This window comes from Heliconius melpomene, chromosome 15 (genome assembly GCF_056956725.1).
Source record: "Heliconius melpomene rosina isolate 202511_hmr_F chromosome 15, ASM5695672v1, whole genome shotgun sequence".
Lineage (NCBI taxonomy): Eukaryota > Metazoa > Arthropoda > Insecta > Lepidoptera > Nymphalidae > Heliconius > Heliconius melpomene.
Genome location: NC_140403.1, coordinates 7,138,601 through 7,156,047, shown reverse-complemented (window position 1 = coordinate 7,156,047; position 17,447 = coordinate 7,138,601). Strand labels below are relative to the sequence as shown.

Here is a 17,447-nt window from a genome sequence, read left to right as displayed (position 1 = left end):
TTTAAGGATAACGTGTAGTGATCATATTTCTGTCTAAAAATAATAATTTCAATATATTTTTTATTGTGAGGGATATTTTTCCATAATGGTATTAATCCTTATCCTTTAAAATACTTTATTAATTTTCTACGTTAAACGAAGATAAAATTTGCTTTTTACACAATTTCGAAATTGCGAATAGTTTAAGAGAACAACGCATTTAATTGTTGACACATCCCGCCGTTGACACATCAGCTGTATGTTACTCAAGTTTCACTTATCCCTTACTCTCAGGATATAAATAAGTACATTAGTTACGTTGGCCATTTAATGTAGATCAAAACTGTCTTTACTGTTTTTCATTTTAATAAGTACTTTAGAAGTTGTTACAATATCAAAAAATCCTTGCTGCGAAACGGCTCGCCACTCGCCATGCGTCCGCCGCGCCCGCCTGCCTTACACGCATCGGTGGTTCAGTGGTAGAATGCTCACCTGCCACGCGGGCGGCCCGTGTTTGATTCCCGGCCGATGCATTCTATTTAATTTTCCTCACAGGCAGCCACGTAGTGCTTGCTTTTCATCAGGGACAGAATACCCTCTTCAGCATTAACCACAAGCAAAAAAAAAACCCGCCTGCCTTTATAGCAACGGAGATTTAGATGCGTTTGCACGTATTGGATAATTAGAGTTGAATGTATTATTTCAGCGCGATATATTTGGTTTCATATTTTTTGTAGTAGTTATTAGTAGGTAAGCTTTTGTTTATAATTTCTTCCGTTTAAAAATAGTCATTTAACTATCTAAAAATAGTCATTTAAATATATTTTAATAAGTACTTGAAAAGATTAGTAGCACAGATTTAATATTACGGTACCTACTAAAAAATCCTTGCTGTGTAAAACAATTGGAAAATCCTTATTGAAACTACGAAAATGCGGGTTGCATTAGGGTTTAATTAATTTTCACATTATATTAAGTGCTTTGCAAACATACATTATATGAATAATCCAGAAGTAAAAACGGGCGAAGCCGCAAGGGGGTCGCTAGTATCATTATAAAACGTAATATCTACGTTTTTATACGTTGGATATATTCTTTTTACTTTTTATAATGTAAACCTTTATTATATTTATATAGTAAATTTAATCTCATAATATATTTGAAGACAAGATAAATTCAGGAAATTTGTAAAATATGAATAATGTAGTTCCTTGGATGATTCATAATAAAAGTAATTGCCGTTATCTAGTCACTTATCTAATTTGGGGTACAGTATCCATTTGTTTAATTAATATTATTTATTATAATAATTAGGCGAATCTTATAAATTCTTTTTAAAATCACCCCTAATTCTTTCCAGAAAATAATTGGCTCTGCGTTGTTCTGTTTTTTTATTATGGCGTTCCGAGGGTGCCAGTTGAGCACAGAATCACTTCGCCAGTGTCACGTTGAACGGAGAATACACGATAGAGGATGTACGGTAAAAAAAAAAAGATTATATTAAACAACAGAAACATGCATGTTTAAGAGAGATCCAGTTAAAATACTGTCTTCAGCTATAACAATACAAAAATATATATACAATATGTAAACAAAGGGGGTTAGTAATACCTATTAAAAAATAATTGGTACAAAAATTTAAAACATGATAATCGAACGTTAAGTCAAGCTCAAGTTGAAATTAATTTCATTATCAATATGTAGGAACACTAAAAAATTAAATTCTAAGTCAACGAAATTAAATTTTTATTTTATTGGAAAACATGATTATCATTGCTTATATGTTTTTGCTGCATTATATATGAATATCGCCGTGTAATCAAAACCAATATATCGAATACTGTCGACTTACAGTTATGAAAATTGGCAAGTGAGAACTTTCAATAGAAACAAAAAGAAAAAAAATATTTCTAGTTCATTTTATACAAAATAAGTATACGTGAGCCAACTTAAGTTTGACGACTTTAGTAAGTTGTACTTCCCGTTGTTCTACAATCTTGAAATACAGAACCCTCAGTGAGCAACCTCGACACGCCTTTGAGTGGTTTTGTACTGTGCAAGTGCACATTAATTATTTCCAAATAACAAATCAAGTAACAACAATCACTTAAAAAATAATTGTCATTATTGGTATGCAACTTTGAGAGGAAATACTGATAACATGATTCTGATAAGAGATATGATTCCATTTAAAAATGGGCTTCGCCAAAATAATTACAACTTACTCTTCTACCATTAGCATAGTAAACATCAGACACAAGTTTCCTATATTTTTTTAAAGAAAAGAAAATGGCATCTCAAAAAGTATGGGCCAAGTTTGAGGCAAAACAAAAAGACGGTAGTGTTATCAAAGTGCGAATTGAAGATTTTCCGATTGAACGGCAAGGTGAAGTTTTCGACTTTATGGTAGCCCACTACATAGGACAGGATCCCTTCCATGTGGCTGCTGGTATGTATTTATTCATATATATGTAAAATGCTTCCTTACTGAGTAACTGACAGACACAGACAAAACCATGGGATTTAGATAGTTGAAATTTAACACCTAGATTATTCGGTATTCCTACAGGATTTTCGCAACGACTAATTGTATATATCTTTATTCTTAATCAATTTTTATTTATTGCGGCGTTGACTACCGCCACAATACACGCAATGCCTTAAAAAATTCGGCGGAAAGTGGGGAACGCAGTATCATAACATTAGGTTCCCTTCGGCCCCTGCTATGCGGGATGTTTCACGTAAATACTCGTACATTTTGAGGTATATGCCAAAGAGCTTTCATCGACTCACTATCTGTCGTCTACTCCCAATCGATAACTTACCACTTAAGTAACCTATGAATTTTTTACATGTGCACTTTATGTTCACATATAAATATGTTAAAACTTTCATATTGATAGTAGAGTTGAGTAAATACAAAAATACTTTTGAGATTTTCGGTAATGCAATAGGAAATTGCTTTTCTTTTGTTCCATAGTATTTGTAGAGATTTTTACGAATTTTGAGAAAATTGAGCTAAGGTTTGCGTCAATATTATATCAGCTTTAGTTGCTTAGGTTCTGTTTCAATTTGATTAATTAAAAATTTTTTTACAAAAAATTATATAATTCAAAAATACGTTTCAAATTAGAGTTTATTATTATTTATACTCATAGAAGGTACTTTTATTCACACATGTCCTCAAACTTTGTACAGATTAGTTTTAGAGCATTTTATGCATGTTTATGTGCGCGGTCCTTTCTTCCACATTGTTTTAGATTATGCATTCAATTTTTTTGTTTCACTGTTTTTTTTGCTATATTAACAGTCACGGTGATTTAAAAATGATAGTAAAAATTTCATGATGATAGTAAAATCAAGTTATAAATACAAAATACGACATTTTTTATTGTTCATCTTGAAATACAGATGTCAACAGTGAAAAAAAAAACACATTTACTCTATAAATGTTTATAAAAATGTATATTCTATTTTAGGTATACACAAAAGTAAAGAAGCCATTAAGGAGTACGGAGACGTTTTAGGAGACTTATATAAAGAAGATAGCAAAGTTAGATGTGTGTATTGCCGCTTGGATAATAATGATGCTAAACCAGAAATTATTGGTTTATCGATTATGGCACTAGCCAACACTGGCGATGATTTAAACGATGTTCCTAAGGTTAATAATCATTATTAGGTTTACCTTATATCCTTATATTTCTAGCTTCAATTCAATTCAATTCTATCTCGCTTATGTAAAGTTGGACAGAAAGTCCCTAGTGACCAGAGAACCTACACCTAGTACAACGCTTGACGAGAGAAAAAATCATTCACTCGAGTGAGACTCGAATCGATAACCATTGCGCTTACAGTCTCCGTGGTACGGTGATGGCCCCTGACTAAAAATGATTGATACTTTTATCCGGATATCATAATATAATTATTTTTCCTTTTATTAAAAAAAATGGAAAATGAAATATATTACAGTAAAACAAATGAATTATAGAAAAAATACAAATTATAATTAAAACAATAATATAAACTGTATATCTATTTTTTTAACAGCCGGAGTTCAAATGTAAAGAATCAGAAAATTACTTCAACCTTATGGCCGTATTAGAAGATTTAATTGGGCCAAGTCAAGAGAAACATGATTTTTATGATGATGGAGGAATTATGATCAATTCAAACTACCAAGGCTTCGACATAATTAAGGAAATTTTAAATGTCAGGTGAGGTGTTCATATTACCTATTTTCTTATTCAAAATCTTCAAAAGGTTTGGGCACGGTGACAGCTTGAGAACCAGTGGATTGATAAAGAATTATATTATATTTGTACGTTGATTGTCTATGTCTCATCAGTGGCTTTAAATCTGACCTAAATTTATTTGTATTTTTTAAAATATTGTAGTACAGTAACAATTATTAAACTTTTTCATTTTATTTAGTTTCACGGCCTCCGAGTGTGCCGAGAGACAAAACACTCCATTCCCTATTAAGATACTCCGTTCCCCCCTTTCCGCCGAATTCTTGAGGCTTTGCCTTTTGCCTCGTGATTAGAGCGAGGAACTGAAAATATTATAAATTTCATTCCCCCAAGTGGAAATCGAACCCCCAACTTACAATACTTAATAACAAAATATACTATCATTTTGCTCATTTCATTGATAACTTTTCAGGAAATTGATTTGTAATGAAGATAATGTTCCTGTTACCTCTGGATGGATGACCACCGCTGACGAACAGAAAGCAGCCGCAGCAAACAATTGGGAGACCATAGTGGAAGTAAGCGCTGCCGACCTCGCAAAGAAGAGTGGTCTAAGTTTCGAAAACAGTGTTCCATCATTCAAATTGATGTATGTTGCAAAGTGATTTTAAAAAATTAAGTATTAATAAAAATTAAAAATATATAGGTATGGTATATTATTTATATCTATCATTTTTATATAGCACTAAAATCTTTTAAGCATTGATATAATTTCATTATATTAATTATTGTTTAAGTATAGTAAGAAGTAAACAAAAAAAAAATAAGAGTTTACGTTCACTACGCAGTTTTTCGCTAGAGCTTATGAAATTAGTTGATTTCTTTGTAGTGAAGTAAAATATGTACTCTTTTAAATTATACGTAAGAAAATAATAATTATATTAAACATGATTTGACATTTCCCCACCCCAACGGAGTGTCTTAACGCTAGGTTCCCTCTGCCACCCTCCTCTGTGCGGAGTACAGAATGAAGCTGATTTAATTATTTTTTTTTAAATTTTATATTTCATTATTAAGATAAAAACTTATTTAATTAAATAAGTTTTTATTTAATAAAATGACATATATATATAACACATCATTTTCTTACATACAATTTAAAAGAATACATATCTAATATATAACTTCACTACGTAGTTTCCTACTCAGATCACAATAATTTATTTAATATAATATATATATATATATATAGAAATATTGTTATGCTAGAGATAGTCTACTCTTAACCTGATCTGACACAAGTGTAATTACATAATAACACACAGTTTGTCATTTGTATTTGTCACAATTTTAAATTGCCTTCGAAAAGAAAACGAGTTTCAAAGCTCAAATTGATATTAGACTATTTTGATTTGTCTAATCTTACAAGAACTGTTATATACATCCAGAGTCCAATGTGACATAAAAATTAAATAAATTAATTTTTAACGAAAAAGAAAACTACTTCAAATAACGAACTAACAGGCTTAAATAATTTCGATTGCGTTAGCATAGAAGTTTATTTTTTTCAACGCTCCAAAGGTCATAACCTGATTATTTGATATAAATTTTAGTTTAATACTTCCACGTGTTCCTGAGAAAAACAGTCTTGACAAATGCACGAACCTACAGACAACAAATTTTATTTAACAGTAAAAACAAACCAGCTCCAGAAAACTAAAAAGTAATACAATAAATGTTACAAATGGATATATAGCTTCTGTTAGTACAATTAAAAGTATTATATAAGGAAGCTAATTATGGTATAGGGACCTGCGACTGTAAGCGCGATAGCTTAAGGTTTCGACAGCGGCGCGGCGTTAAGTTCCAACACTGAACATTCAATGTCTTCATAGTTCGATGACACGTGGACTAAGTGTATTATGTCTGTAAAAGATAAGATACAAATATATTATGATGATAAAATATGAGCAGATAAGGGTTACAGGAAATACAATTTGTACATTGAAGATATATCATAAAAACTGTTGTTGTAAGAAGACAACGGAAACCCGCTGGATTCAAAGGGCGAAGGACCGGACGGAATGGCGAGCATTGGGGGAGGCCTATGTCCAGCAGTGGACTTTAAAAGGCTGATCGATGGATGGATGGAGTGTTGGCGCTGCATATCAGTGTATAATAACCCAAAATAGAAGGAAATAATTTGTTTGGATTAACATAAAGATATTGATAAGTTGGTCTGATTATGATTATCATTCTCTTCCTCCTCATCCTTTCTCTTCATCCTTTTATATATATAGATTGTAAAAAATAATATTTTCAAAGTATTTGTAAATTTGGATATGTACTATTTCAGCAGCGCATGTGACGAATAACATTTTGTGCCAATTTTTTGACCCCTTGGGTTACTTTAGTGAAATTTTACTTTCTTCTTTTTTAAATTTTTGAAATTGGTTCAGCTGTTTTTAAGTTTATTAATTACAAGCTTATACACGTACAAATCTTTCCTCTTTATTATATATTAGTATAGATAACCAATAACCAATAGATAATAAGTAAAATATATCTAAAAACAAGATGTCTGCATTATCATGTCTTATGATAATAATATAAATACCGATAATTTCTATATAAAATAGACCACATATAGATTTACACGTATTTTTTACAAAAATGTCGAAAGTATGGGCGAGATTTGAGAGAAAACAAAAAGATGGTAGTGTGATAAAATTAAGGATAGAAGATTTTCCAGAAGAACGTCAGGACGAGGCTTTCGAATTTATGAAGAAACATTTTATAAGAGACGAGGCATTTCATGTGGCTGCAGGTACTATATTCATCGTATACAAGTTTATTCGATATAATTTTACCAGTCTCTACCAGTATACTTCTTCTATTTTTCTATTTATATTATTATTGCTTTATATATATTTTTATTTAAATAATTTCAGGAATATATAAAAACGAAGAATCTGTTAAGGAATATAGAGAACTACTCAATTACATATATAAACAGCATCCTCTACGAGCTGTATATTGTCGATTAGACGACGAGAGCTCTAAACCAGAAATTATTGGTTTATCGTTCATGTCAATAGCATACGGTTCGGAAAATTTAAGGGAGAAATTCGGGCAGGTAATTATTTGTTTGTACTCTAAATAATATTGTTTATTCATGATATTGCGTGTTTAGTAGGGGAACCCCACGTTACGTTTTCTCTTTCTTTTTCCCTCTTTTTTCTTTTTTTTTTATCTAATATATGATATATTCCCCCAAGTACGAAATGAACCCACAACAAAGTTAGGATTCAAATGTTTCTGAGCTTCTATATTTAACTACTATATTTAATTAGGCATTTGCAGAACAACAGATAACACGGTATCTACACATATTAGGATTGATAGAGGATACCTGGGAACCTAAAGTTAGGACACTCTGTTCCCATTAAGTCTCTATCGTACCCTGCTTTAGGCTGAATTCTGGCTTCACTTTGCCTCGGTTCTAGAACGAGAAAATATATATGCTCTTGCCCCTGCGCCTCTCTCCTTCTCTACACTCTTTCATTATCAGTTTTATAAGTGATTAGAATAGATGAAGATAAATAGTGCGATATTATAGAACTACCTATATTTATAGATTAAAATAAATGGATTAAAAAATCTCATTTATCATCAAATTAGGTGCTTATTGTTTATTTTTTTAATTTCTTAAAGTCTATATATATAAAAGGACTTGTCCTCACTGACTGAGGTAAGACGCACGCACAGCCGTAACCGCTGTGCGTAGAAACGTGGAATTTGGACAGATGTTTACTTTCGTATTCTGGACATCCACTAAGAAGGGATTTTGAAAAATAGGGATTGAAAGTTTGTATGGAAAAAAATTTAAATCGGCACCGATTCTTATAAAATTTGAAATTCAGACTCTTAAAAGTATTTAATTGAACACGTGTTTCATAGTTTTCTAGAATTCTTTCCATAAGGGTGCAAATAAGGGGTTGAAAGTTTGTATGGAAAAATTCTTAAATCGCCACCGATTTTCATAAAATTTGAAATTTAGACTCTTAAAAATATTTCATTGAACACATGTTTCATGGTTTATTAGAATTCACCCATAAATACGTTAGCGAAGCTGCGCGCGTCCGCTAGTCTTTTATAATTTTGCTCTATGTCAATTTTTAATATGTTCAGTTGCAGTCAATATTAAAAACGGAAGAATTGAAAAGGTTCTTTGGCCTTCTGACAGTAATAGATGAGTGGTGCGGTCCAAAAGATTTTGAAAAATTCTATGAAGGAAGAGGAATTATAGTAGATCCAAAGTATAGAGGACTTGGTGTCGCTAATGAATTCGTAAGAGGCAGGTGCGTACTTAGATTTATTTTTAGATTGACGCTGTATTCTGCATGTAGTGGGATAGGCAGAGAGAGACTGTAAAGCCGACGGGTTCTGGGTTCGATTTCCACTCGAGGAAATTAAATATTTATTGTTTTCATTTCTACGCACTACTGTCGAGGCCAAGCTTGGCGTTGACTTTTGCTCCTCAACAAGCAATGCCTCCAGAATTCGTCGGAAAGTAGGGATCAGAGTGTCTTCATCCTCTCTGTGAAACACTAGGCTCCCTCTGTCTACTCTACCATATACAGAATATTGCATGAAGCTGGAAAGAAATATAATATAATTAAAAAACTATAATGTTATAATTTCATAGGAAGCTTATATGTATCGATGAAGATATTCCCGTGACTGTAGCATGGATGACTGCCATTGGCACTCAAAGAGCAGCCGAGAAGAACAACTGGAAGATTTTAAAAGAAATATGTACTGATGAGCTTGGAAAAAGAAGTGGTTTAGATTTCGGAAATAAAATACCAACTTTTAAATTGATGTATACGACAAAAAAATAATGTAACGTGTGTATAAATAGTAAATAAATATTTTATTATAATTGTTAATGTTAATATTTTAATATAATAATAAGAATTTAAATAAAACGTTCATAATTATTTAATTTTTTTTAATCTTATAATGTTAAATGATATTACTAAAATGATACCAGTCGTGGTGCAAGGGCAAAAGTGTGTGACTGTAAGAGCAACTGGTTGTAGATTAGATGCCCACTCGAGGAATTAAAATATTTATTTAAATTTTTATTTTCATGTCTTCGCTCTGGTGTCGAGGCAAAGCGTGCTCTGTTGTCGAGACGAAGGAAGTTCCGCCAATCAAAACGCAACGCTTCCAAAATTAAGCGAAAAACGGGGAACAGAGTGTCTTAACTCTTAGCACTAGATTTCCCTCTACCGTGCGAGATACAGCGTGAAGCTGATGAAAAAATTATAATTATTCAGCGGGCCTTTTATTAAATCAATTTTATACACATATACAAATATATATTTTTTCAAACAAAGTAAAAAGTAAAATTATCGTTGTAAAATAAAACCCCATTTATATTTATATTATTATTCATTACAAACATACACACAATCCTGTTTATTATTTCCAAATTTCCCGTTTATTATATTAGTACAGATAACCAATAGATAATTTTATTTTGTAGACAAGATGTCAATATTATCAAGTCTTATGATAATAAAAAAAAATAAAATACCGATAATTTCTATATAAAATTGGAACACATATAGAGGCAGATGTATTTTTTTTTGAATATTGAATTTAAAGCTATTTAATATTTGTCAACTACAAAAATGTCGAAAGGTCCGAAAGTGTGGGCGAGCTTTGAGGGAAAACGGCAAGATGGTAGTGTAATAAGATTAAGGATTGAAGATTTTCCAGAAGAACGTCAAGATGAGGCTTTTGAATTCACAAAGAAATATTTTATGAGAGACGAAGCATTTCATATGGCTGCAGGTATATTTTAATTATATTCATCGTATTACTATGTAAGCCCACTCGATATAATTTTTCGACCTAATATTTTCTACTTTTCTCTGTGAGTGATTTAAATGTCTCTTTCATCTTCTCGGGAAATAAATTTATCTATCCGTATATTTCTTCTATTTTTATTATTATTACTTAACACATATTTTACGTATTCTGTATTATTTGTTATTTGAAAAATTTCAGGAATATATAATAACGAAGAATCTGTTAAGGAATATAGAGAACTACTCAATTACAATTATAAAGAACATCCCCGAACTGTATATTGTCGATTAGACGACGACAGCTCTAAACCAGAAATTATTGGATTATCGATGATGATAATAGCATACGGTTCGGAAAATGTAAGGGAGAAATACGAGAAGGTAATTATTTGTTAGTACTCTAGATGAGACGAGACGGTAGGAAGGGTGTCGAAACACTCCACTCTCTGCTAACCACCCGGATTTGTGACATTGCGGTTGCCAGAGCAGGTAAATTTAAATAATTCATTTCCCCCAAGTAGTTAAATCAATCCACAACCACCCCGTTAAGATTCAAATGTTTCACTGCGCCTTTATATTTAACTACTATATTTAAGATGACGACAGGACGACAGCTAATATTTGAGTTGAGCAATTGAAAGGCGTCTATAAAAAACTAGTGGACCCGGACGCGGCTACGCCTGCTTGAACTATAAGAATATTTTCGCGGCGGTCATACTCATACTATGCCGCCCGAAGGCTAGGTCATTTCATATCAGTGACATCTCCTTAATTATTTATTAGAATGTTATACAGTAAACTATAATTTCAATCTAGATGAAATGTTAAAAGTGACTATAATATTTATTTTCATAAGGATGAATGTCAAAATGTCGCGGTAACGGTTGCGTAGCGACGCGACAGTTGTTATTAACATGGCAGAATAAATTGCATGTCAAATAAGAAAGTACTTTAAAATATATTAGTATTTATGTGTAATGTAATGTTATATAGCCTATAGCACTTCTAAAGAATGCAGCTTTCATACAAAACAAAAACAAAGTAAATCGGACCAGTAGATCCAGAGATCTTAGCGTTTAAACAAACAAACAAACAAACAAACTCTTCCGCTTTACTATATTAGTATAGATGACGACAGGACGACAGCTAATATTTGAGTTGAGCAATTGAAAGGCGTCTATAAAAAATCAACAGATTAGACATTCTCAATTTTTATTTTATTGGTTGTGTATTAATTATTTTATAATTTAAGCTAAGCAAACGTACAACATTTTTTTAGGTTCACGCTGTATCCCGCACATAGCAGCAGGGTAAGCAGAGGGAACCTGGGAACCTAATGTTAGGACAATCCGTTCTCATTATACACTTCTGTTTGCCCACTTTCCGCTGATTTGTAGAGGCATTGCGTTTGAAAGTATTAAATATTTCATAATGAAAGTATTAAATATTTCATTTCCTCAAGTGAAAATTGAACCCACAACCTATCACGTTTACAATTGCAAGCTTGTACCCCTTTACCACGACTGATCCCAACATTTTTCATTATCAGTTATCGATAAGATTAGGATAAACAAATAAACTAAGAACTCAAAAATAATAATCATCAAATTAGGGGCCTATAGTTTTCTTTTAATTTTCTTAAATCTCTTACACTTTTGCTCTATGTGCATTTTTATTATCAGTTACAGTCAACATTGAAAACAGAAGAATTGAAAAGGTTCTTTGGTCTTCTGACAGTCATAGAAGAATGGTGCGGTCCAAAATATTTCGAGACATTTTACCGAGGAAGAGGTATTATAGTAGATCCCAAATATAGAGGGCTTGGTATTGCCAATGAATTCGTGAGAGTCAGGTGCGTGATGGGTTCTTTTTTTCAGCTTCACGCTGTATCCCGCATGTAGCAGAGTAGGCAGAAAGATGCCAGTCTTGCTGATTGTGCACCCGAAAGGTTGTGAGTTCGAGTCCTACTCGAGGAAATGAAATATTTAATGATCTTTATATCTTCGTTCTGGTGTCGTGACAAAGCTTGGTGACGAAATTTCGTCGAAGTGTCTTAATGTTATCCTACTGTACCTACATATAAAATTATGGTTTTGTAGGAGGCTTATTTGTATCGATGAAGATATTCCCGTTACAATAGCATGGATGACTGCCATCGGTACTCAAAGAGCAGCCGAGAAGAACAACTGGAAGATTTTAAAAGAAATATGTACTGATGAGCTTGGAAAAAGAAGTGGTTTAGATTTCGGAAATAAAGTACCAACATTTAAATTGATGTATACAACAAGAGAATGATATAACGTGTATTTCTTAATAGTAAATATATATTTTAATATAATTGATTGATTAACTGTTACTAATAACAATAAAACATATTTTGAAGTATCTTTTTGTTCGATTTAACAAGTAAAGTTACAATCTTTAATAAAAAACACGACTTCCACACGAATAACCTCCTCCTGTTACAGAAGTCGGTTAAAAAACGAGACTACTATAATATAAATATCAGATTGTATACCATGAAATAAACAAAATTTATGAGTGGAAAAATTCTAAGCTTCACGATGTATAATTTTAAAATCCTAGTGACATCAACGCTTCTTCTCCGAGGCGTCGATGCGCCGTAATTGCTCGGACGTCACTCGCCGGCCCATTCTACACTAGGCTTTTAGTTATAAAACGAAACTTAAATAATATTTATTTTTACTATAATGATAAAAGAAACTTATAGGAAATGATATAATCGAAAGTAAACACAGTAAAATAAAAAGACTTCAATTAGATTGCTCTTATATGCGTGACATATGCTGTAAATATTTTCCATTTTCCTTTTTATTTTTTATTTTTCCATCAGCAATGTTTATTCTAATTGCTGTACATTTTTTTTTATTTTTTTTAAATATTGCTGAATGTTTGGATTTCAACACGACTGATGAGGGACCAGTATGTTACATTAATATGAAATTTCCTCCAATAATATAAAAATTGAGGTCATCGTAGTAAGACATCATCTGACTATAAAATAAGGTAGACGTAGATACGACTCCCTTACTAAGGAGAATAAATAATAATATTCTCCCCAGTCTGGTAAAGGTGGTAAATGTGGCGTTGAGTTCCGCCACAAACAAAGAGGGAAATAAAAAAAAACTATATAAAAGTCGATACACTTATAAAAAGTAAAGAAATATACAAACATATATGCCAACGTTGAACAGCATATATTTTTAATAATATATCTAAGGGTAAAAATGTCTCTCAATGTAACAAAATGTTGTTGACATAGACACGACTATCATTCCGTGGGAGGGTATAGTGACAGGCTTCTATTTTTCCTAAGAAAATAAAGTTTGCTCGTTAAGTATATGTTGAAAGTAATCTTCATATTTTGTATATTAACGTTAAAGTATTTCTAGACTTAATTAAATATTGCAAGCCAGCAACGTTCACCCATCACACATGTTAGTCAATAAAAAAACAATTGAAGTGATCCTATCTTTCGATAAATGTGTAAATTTAGGGCCTTCTACCCTACATTTAAAATGATTGCACATAAATGGAGATTTGTATGGAGTATTAAGAAAATATTTGTCTTTGAAAAATAAAGATCAGTTTTTTTAATATGTAATGCTTAGCTCTAAACTATTGCCGTCGTTCTTTTGCCATTCATTAAATTAAAGTCTTACGTAATTTTTCCCGACTGCTAATCAAGGGTTATGTTTTTCGCGCGTATCTTGTATGTAATGATGTAATATTCTGTATTACCTCATATCTCCAGAACCGGTGAACGGATTTACATAATTGAGGTATCGTTGAATACGTTTTAGCAGCCCAAGTGTTCTTAGTTAAAAATCAAGGAGGCTGTTTGTTGTGGGAACAACCCTGTAACGAAATTAAAAATATCTCACTCGTCCCTAGTGGCATTATAATAATATGTAAATTGATGCTTTTTACGCTTGCCTGGCTCTTTATGGATTCCTTTTTATCGCTGGAATATGTTTTACAGACCAAGTATTTTTATTTTTCTTCTTTTTTTTGTATTTAGTACTAAACATGTAGACCTGGGACCATGAATACATGTAGATTAATAGTAAATCAAGTTTTGACTATCTTCTTTAATATAGAAAGAATTATTTTTTTTTTAACCAGGACATCTGCATCGTGGAGTAGGGTTGAAAGCATGGGAGTGTAAACGTGACAGGTTGTTTGTTTAATCGCAATACTTCCAGAATTCGGCGGAAAGAGAGGAATAAAAGTATCTTAATGGTAACAGAGTGCCTTAACACTAGGTTCCCACTGCTTACCGAATCGTGCGGTATATTGCGTGAAGCTACAAAGACAATGAACGACAATATTTTAAATATTCACATTTTTAACTGTGGTAGCATCTATGCCTCGATAGTATTGAACTATTATATTATTCTGTTAAGCTTAATTTTTTTTCTACTTTACGTTTCAGTACTTACATTCTAAGCCTCTAATTTTAAAAACAAATGAAAACACTCTACATATTTTCTTTTCCAACGCTATGGAATGATTTAGTAGTTTTGACAATTTTATTATTCTAGACCATTTTGTCTCGTTCCATAAAAACGAAAGTAAATTCTATTTGAACGAAGGAATCTACAGCAGGTGTTTTATACGACTCTCCCAAAATCAAAGAAAGATATATTAATATCATAATATTTTGCTTACGTAAGTACGGAATGGAGTGTGTGGATTTTTTTTTTCTTCTCAACTCGAAACCTCTTTTAGAATACGTAAATTGTAGAAGTTACAGAGGAAAACGTATAGAGGTCATTCATTTTATGTACGAAAATACAGCTTTGTGGTTACTATGTGAGCTCAATAAGAAAATTGGACGCTTACAACATTTTAGCTATTTGCTTAAATTTCGTTGAATTTATTTATATAGTCAAAATTAAACGACTTTTTCTTTATTTCTCAGTTTCTACATGAAGAATTTCTTCATTATCTCTTTCTTAGAAAATGAAAACCTAAAATTTGTTGTCTCTCTTTTTTCAGCTTCTCGCTATATCCCGTACATAGCAGGGTAGGCAGGGGGAATCTAGTGCTAAGACATTCCGTTCTCCGGTGAATTCTGAAGGCTTTGCGTGTTGAGTGGCGAAAGTCAACGCAACCGATCCCACAACCTCTCGCATTTACAATCGCCCTCTGAACCGAGCTTTCAATATAGTATCAAATCAAAGCAATATTGGCTAGAGTCAATCTCATACAGCCAGTAATTCTGACGAACCCATTACCGTGAGATACATATGTTATTGTGAAACGGAAGCTAATATTTACATATCACTAATGGTAGTTAAACATAGCAACCGGGGAACCGGGTAAAAAAAGTATTAATTCATTAAAGTATGTACTATTTTTTAATTTCTATTAAATAAAGAAAAAATACTGGAATGAGTAAATTGTGAGGCGTCGTGCACGTGCGGCAAGGAGACAAAGGTGTGACTGTAACACGACGGTTGTGAGTTCGATCTCCACTCGGGGTAATGAATAATTAATTTACAAAGACATATTTTCGTTTCTTCGCTCTGGCACCAAGGCAAAAGCCCATTTCGCCGTCAACCCACTCAACCTGTTGAACCTGTTCAACCCGTTGAGGCCCATCACTCATCGCCTCAAAAAAATTAGCGGAAAGTAGGTACCGGAGTGTCTTTGCCCTATATTCCCTCTGTTTACCCTGCTAAATGCGGGATACAGCGTGTAACTGATTTAATTCTGCTAAATATTCTTTTTCTTTCCCAAAAATAATTAAAATCCTACTCTAAAATTACGTAAAACATAATTCAATGCACGTTCCATGACATCGACAGATTGTTAAATTGAAGTACTGTTGATTGTAGTAAAGAAATGACATTTTCACAGCTTTAATCAGCGCTTGTTTGTTTTGTACGGTGTACGTAGTACTTGACATTTTATCTTTTAATCAATACGGTGACTGTTGACACAGTTCTTAACACCGCCGCCGCGTTCATATTGAAATGAATGACACTCTATAACGCTGTTGGCAATAGTCATACTATTTGTTCTCATATAACTTTGAATAACGAATTGGAGGTTTTTTAGGTATTTTTTGCATGTATTTGGTGTATTTTTGGGTTTTTTGTCATTAGCAATAGCGTTATGTATCGTGAAATATCTTCTTTATATGCCTACTGGAACGTTATAAAAATAGCATAAATATTTACATATGTCATATATATATATTTTTCATCTTCACGCTCTATATCGCATGTAGCAGGGTAGGCCAGTGATAAGACACTCCGCTTCCCACTTTTCACCGAATTCTAGAGCCATTGCCTGTTGAGTAGCGAATCTCAGCACCGCGCTATGTCTTATTACCAGAGCGAGAAAATAAAAAAATATATATTTAGACTCCCCCTAGTCGGAACCCACGACTGTCGTTTTAAAGGCACGGCACGACTGACTCTATTAAATTTTATCATTTTATGAAAAAAATATATCTTGTAGAATAAATGGCACATAGTGAAAATGTAGTTAGAGAAGTCATGGATATATGCATATGAAGTCCAATTGCCAGCCTCACTCAATTTATCTAGCAATTGAAGCTATCGGGACAGCTGCTATTGTCGCTACCGATCAAAGGTTGCGAATGTAGACCTTTATTCATCACTATTTACGTGTATAGCGTATATCCTACTAATATTGTAAATGTTAAAGTATGTGAGGATGTCTGTTTCACTTTCACGCAAAAACTACTGAAGCGATTTGGATAAGATTTTACTGTAATATAGTTTATACATCAGAGTAAAACATAGGGCGCAATTTATATTAAAAATGTATATTTTGGCTATAGTAAACATTATCTATATGTCGGAAAAGATATATGGGCTGATTAACATAATATTTATAACCGTAAGAAAGCTTATATATCGGTATAGTTCTATATCGACTTCATTATCTTTTTGATTTTTGATTTTTGAGTGAAGAAAAAAGTATTTTAATACTAGATTTCTCTTAGTAAACTTCGTAGAGACACTGTTTTCCCTACCATCTTCCCTATCATCTTCCCTACCATCTTTCCCTACCATCTTAAAAGTACATATTTATTGAATAATACCTTGGTTCGTGATGTGTCTAGTGCCTATAGGTGGCTATTGTTACGGCAAATTTTTGTAATAAGCCATCAAAAAGAGATCTGTCAAATAAGAAAGTTGCTTGCGCTTGTTGTTTAAAGAATTGACTAAGAAGTAAAAATACTTTTAAGAAATCATAAAAAATTAAACGTAGCCAGGAGGGTTTCACTTTTTCTTGGAGGACTTTGAAGGACTTGGAACTTAATAATTCTATACAATATAAGATAGATAGACGACCACAAGTTGCACCCAAAAGGATTATTTTTTTATTGAGG

At 32.4% G+C, this 17,447-nt stretch overlaps 3 protein-coding genes across 3 annotated transcripts; all 3 read left to right on the top strand.

The window, feature by feature from the left end:
• Positions 1-2,218: 2,218 nt before the first annotated feature.
• Positions 2,219-4,837, top strand: LOC146531546 (uncharacterized). Its single transcript, XM_085198574.1, has 4 exons — positions 2,219-2,428; positions 3,459-3,643; positions 4,030-4,196; positions 4,645-4,837. Exons 1-4 carry the CDS (start codon positions 2,269-2,271, stop codon positions 4,835-4,837), a joined length of 705 nt encoding a protein of 234 aa, XP_085054700.1. The 5' UTR covers positions 2,219-2,268.
• A 1,926-nt stretch (positions 4,838-6,763) lies between these two features.
• LOC146531545 (uncharacterized) lies at positions 6,764-9,119 on the top strand. The gene is made up of 4 exons (XM_085198477.1): positions 6,764-6,999; positions 7,124-7,308; positions 8,364-8,533; positions 8,881-9,119. Exons 1-4 carry the CDS (start codon positions 6,846-6,848, stop codon positions 9,074-9,076), a joined length of 705 nt encoding a protein of 234 aa, XP_085054603.1. The 5' UTR covers positions 6,764-6,845; the 3' UTR covers positions 9,077-9,119.
• Positions 9,120-9,856: 737 nt separating this feature from the next.
• On the top strand, positions 9,857-12,402 carry LOC146531544 (uncharacterized). The gene is made up of 4 exons (XM_085198403.1): positions 9,857-10,037; positions 10,254-10,435; positions 11,737-11,906; positions 12,154-12,402. The coding sequence occupies exons 1-4, from the start codon at positions 9,875-9,877 to the stop codon at positions 12,347-12,349; spliced, it is 711 nt and encodes a 236-aa protein (XP_085054529.1). The 5' UTR covers positions 9,857-9,874; the 3' UTR covers positions 12,350-12,402.
• The last annotated feature ends 5,045 nt before the right edge of the window (positions 12,403-17,447 follow it).

Coding starts and splice junctions, on each gene's coding strand:
- LOC146531545 (XM_085198477.1), top strand. CDS start 6,846: ATGTCGAAAGTATGGGCGAGATTTGAGAGAAAACAAAAAGATGGTAGT. Junction 7,000..7,123: donor GGCATTTCATGTGGCTGCAG/GTACTATATTCA, acceptor AAATAATTTCAG/GAATATATAAAAACGAAGAA. Junction 8,534..8,880: donor AATGAATTCGTAAGAGGCAG/GTGCGTACTTAG, acceptor ATAATTTCATAG/GAAGCTTATATGTATCGATG.
- LOC146531546 (XM_085198574.1), top strand. CDS start 2,269: ATGGCATCTCAAAAAGTATGGGCCAAGTTTGAGGCAAAACAAAAAGAC. Junction 3,644..4,029: donor ATTTAAACGATGTTCCTAAG/GTTAATAATCAT, acceptor TTTTTTTAACAG/CCGGAGTTCAAATGTAAAGA. Junction 4,197..4,644: donor AAGGAAATTTTAAATGTCAG/GTGAGGTGTTCA, acceptor ATAACTTTTCAG/GAAATTGATTTGTAATGAAG.
- LOC146531544 (XM_085198403.1), top strand. CDS start 9,875: ATGTCGAAAGGTCCGAAAGTGTGGGCGAGCTTTGAGGGAAAACGGCAA. Junction 10,038..10,253: donor AGCATTTCATATGGCTGCAG/GTATATTTTAAT, acceptor GAAAAATTTCAG/GAATATATAATAACGAAGAA. Junction 11,907..12,153: donor AATGAATTCGTGAGAGTCAG/GTGCGTGATGGG, acceptor ATGGTTTTGTAG/GAGGCTTATTTGTATCGATG.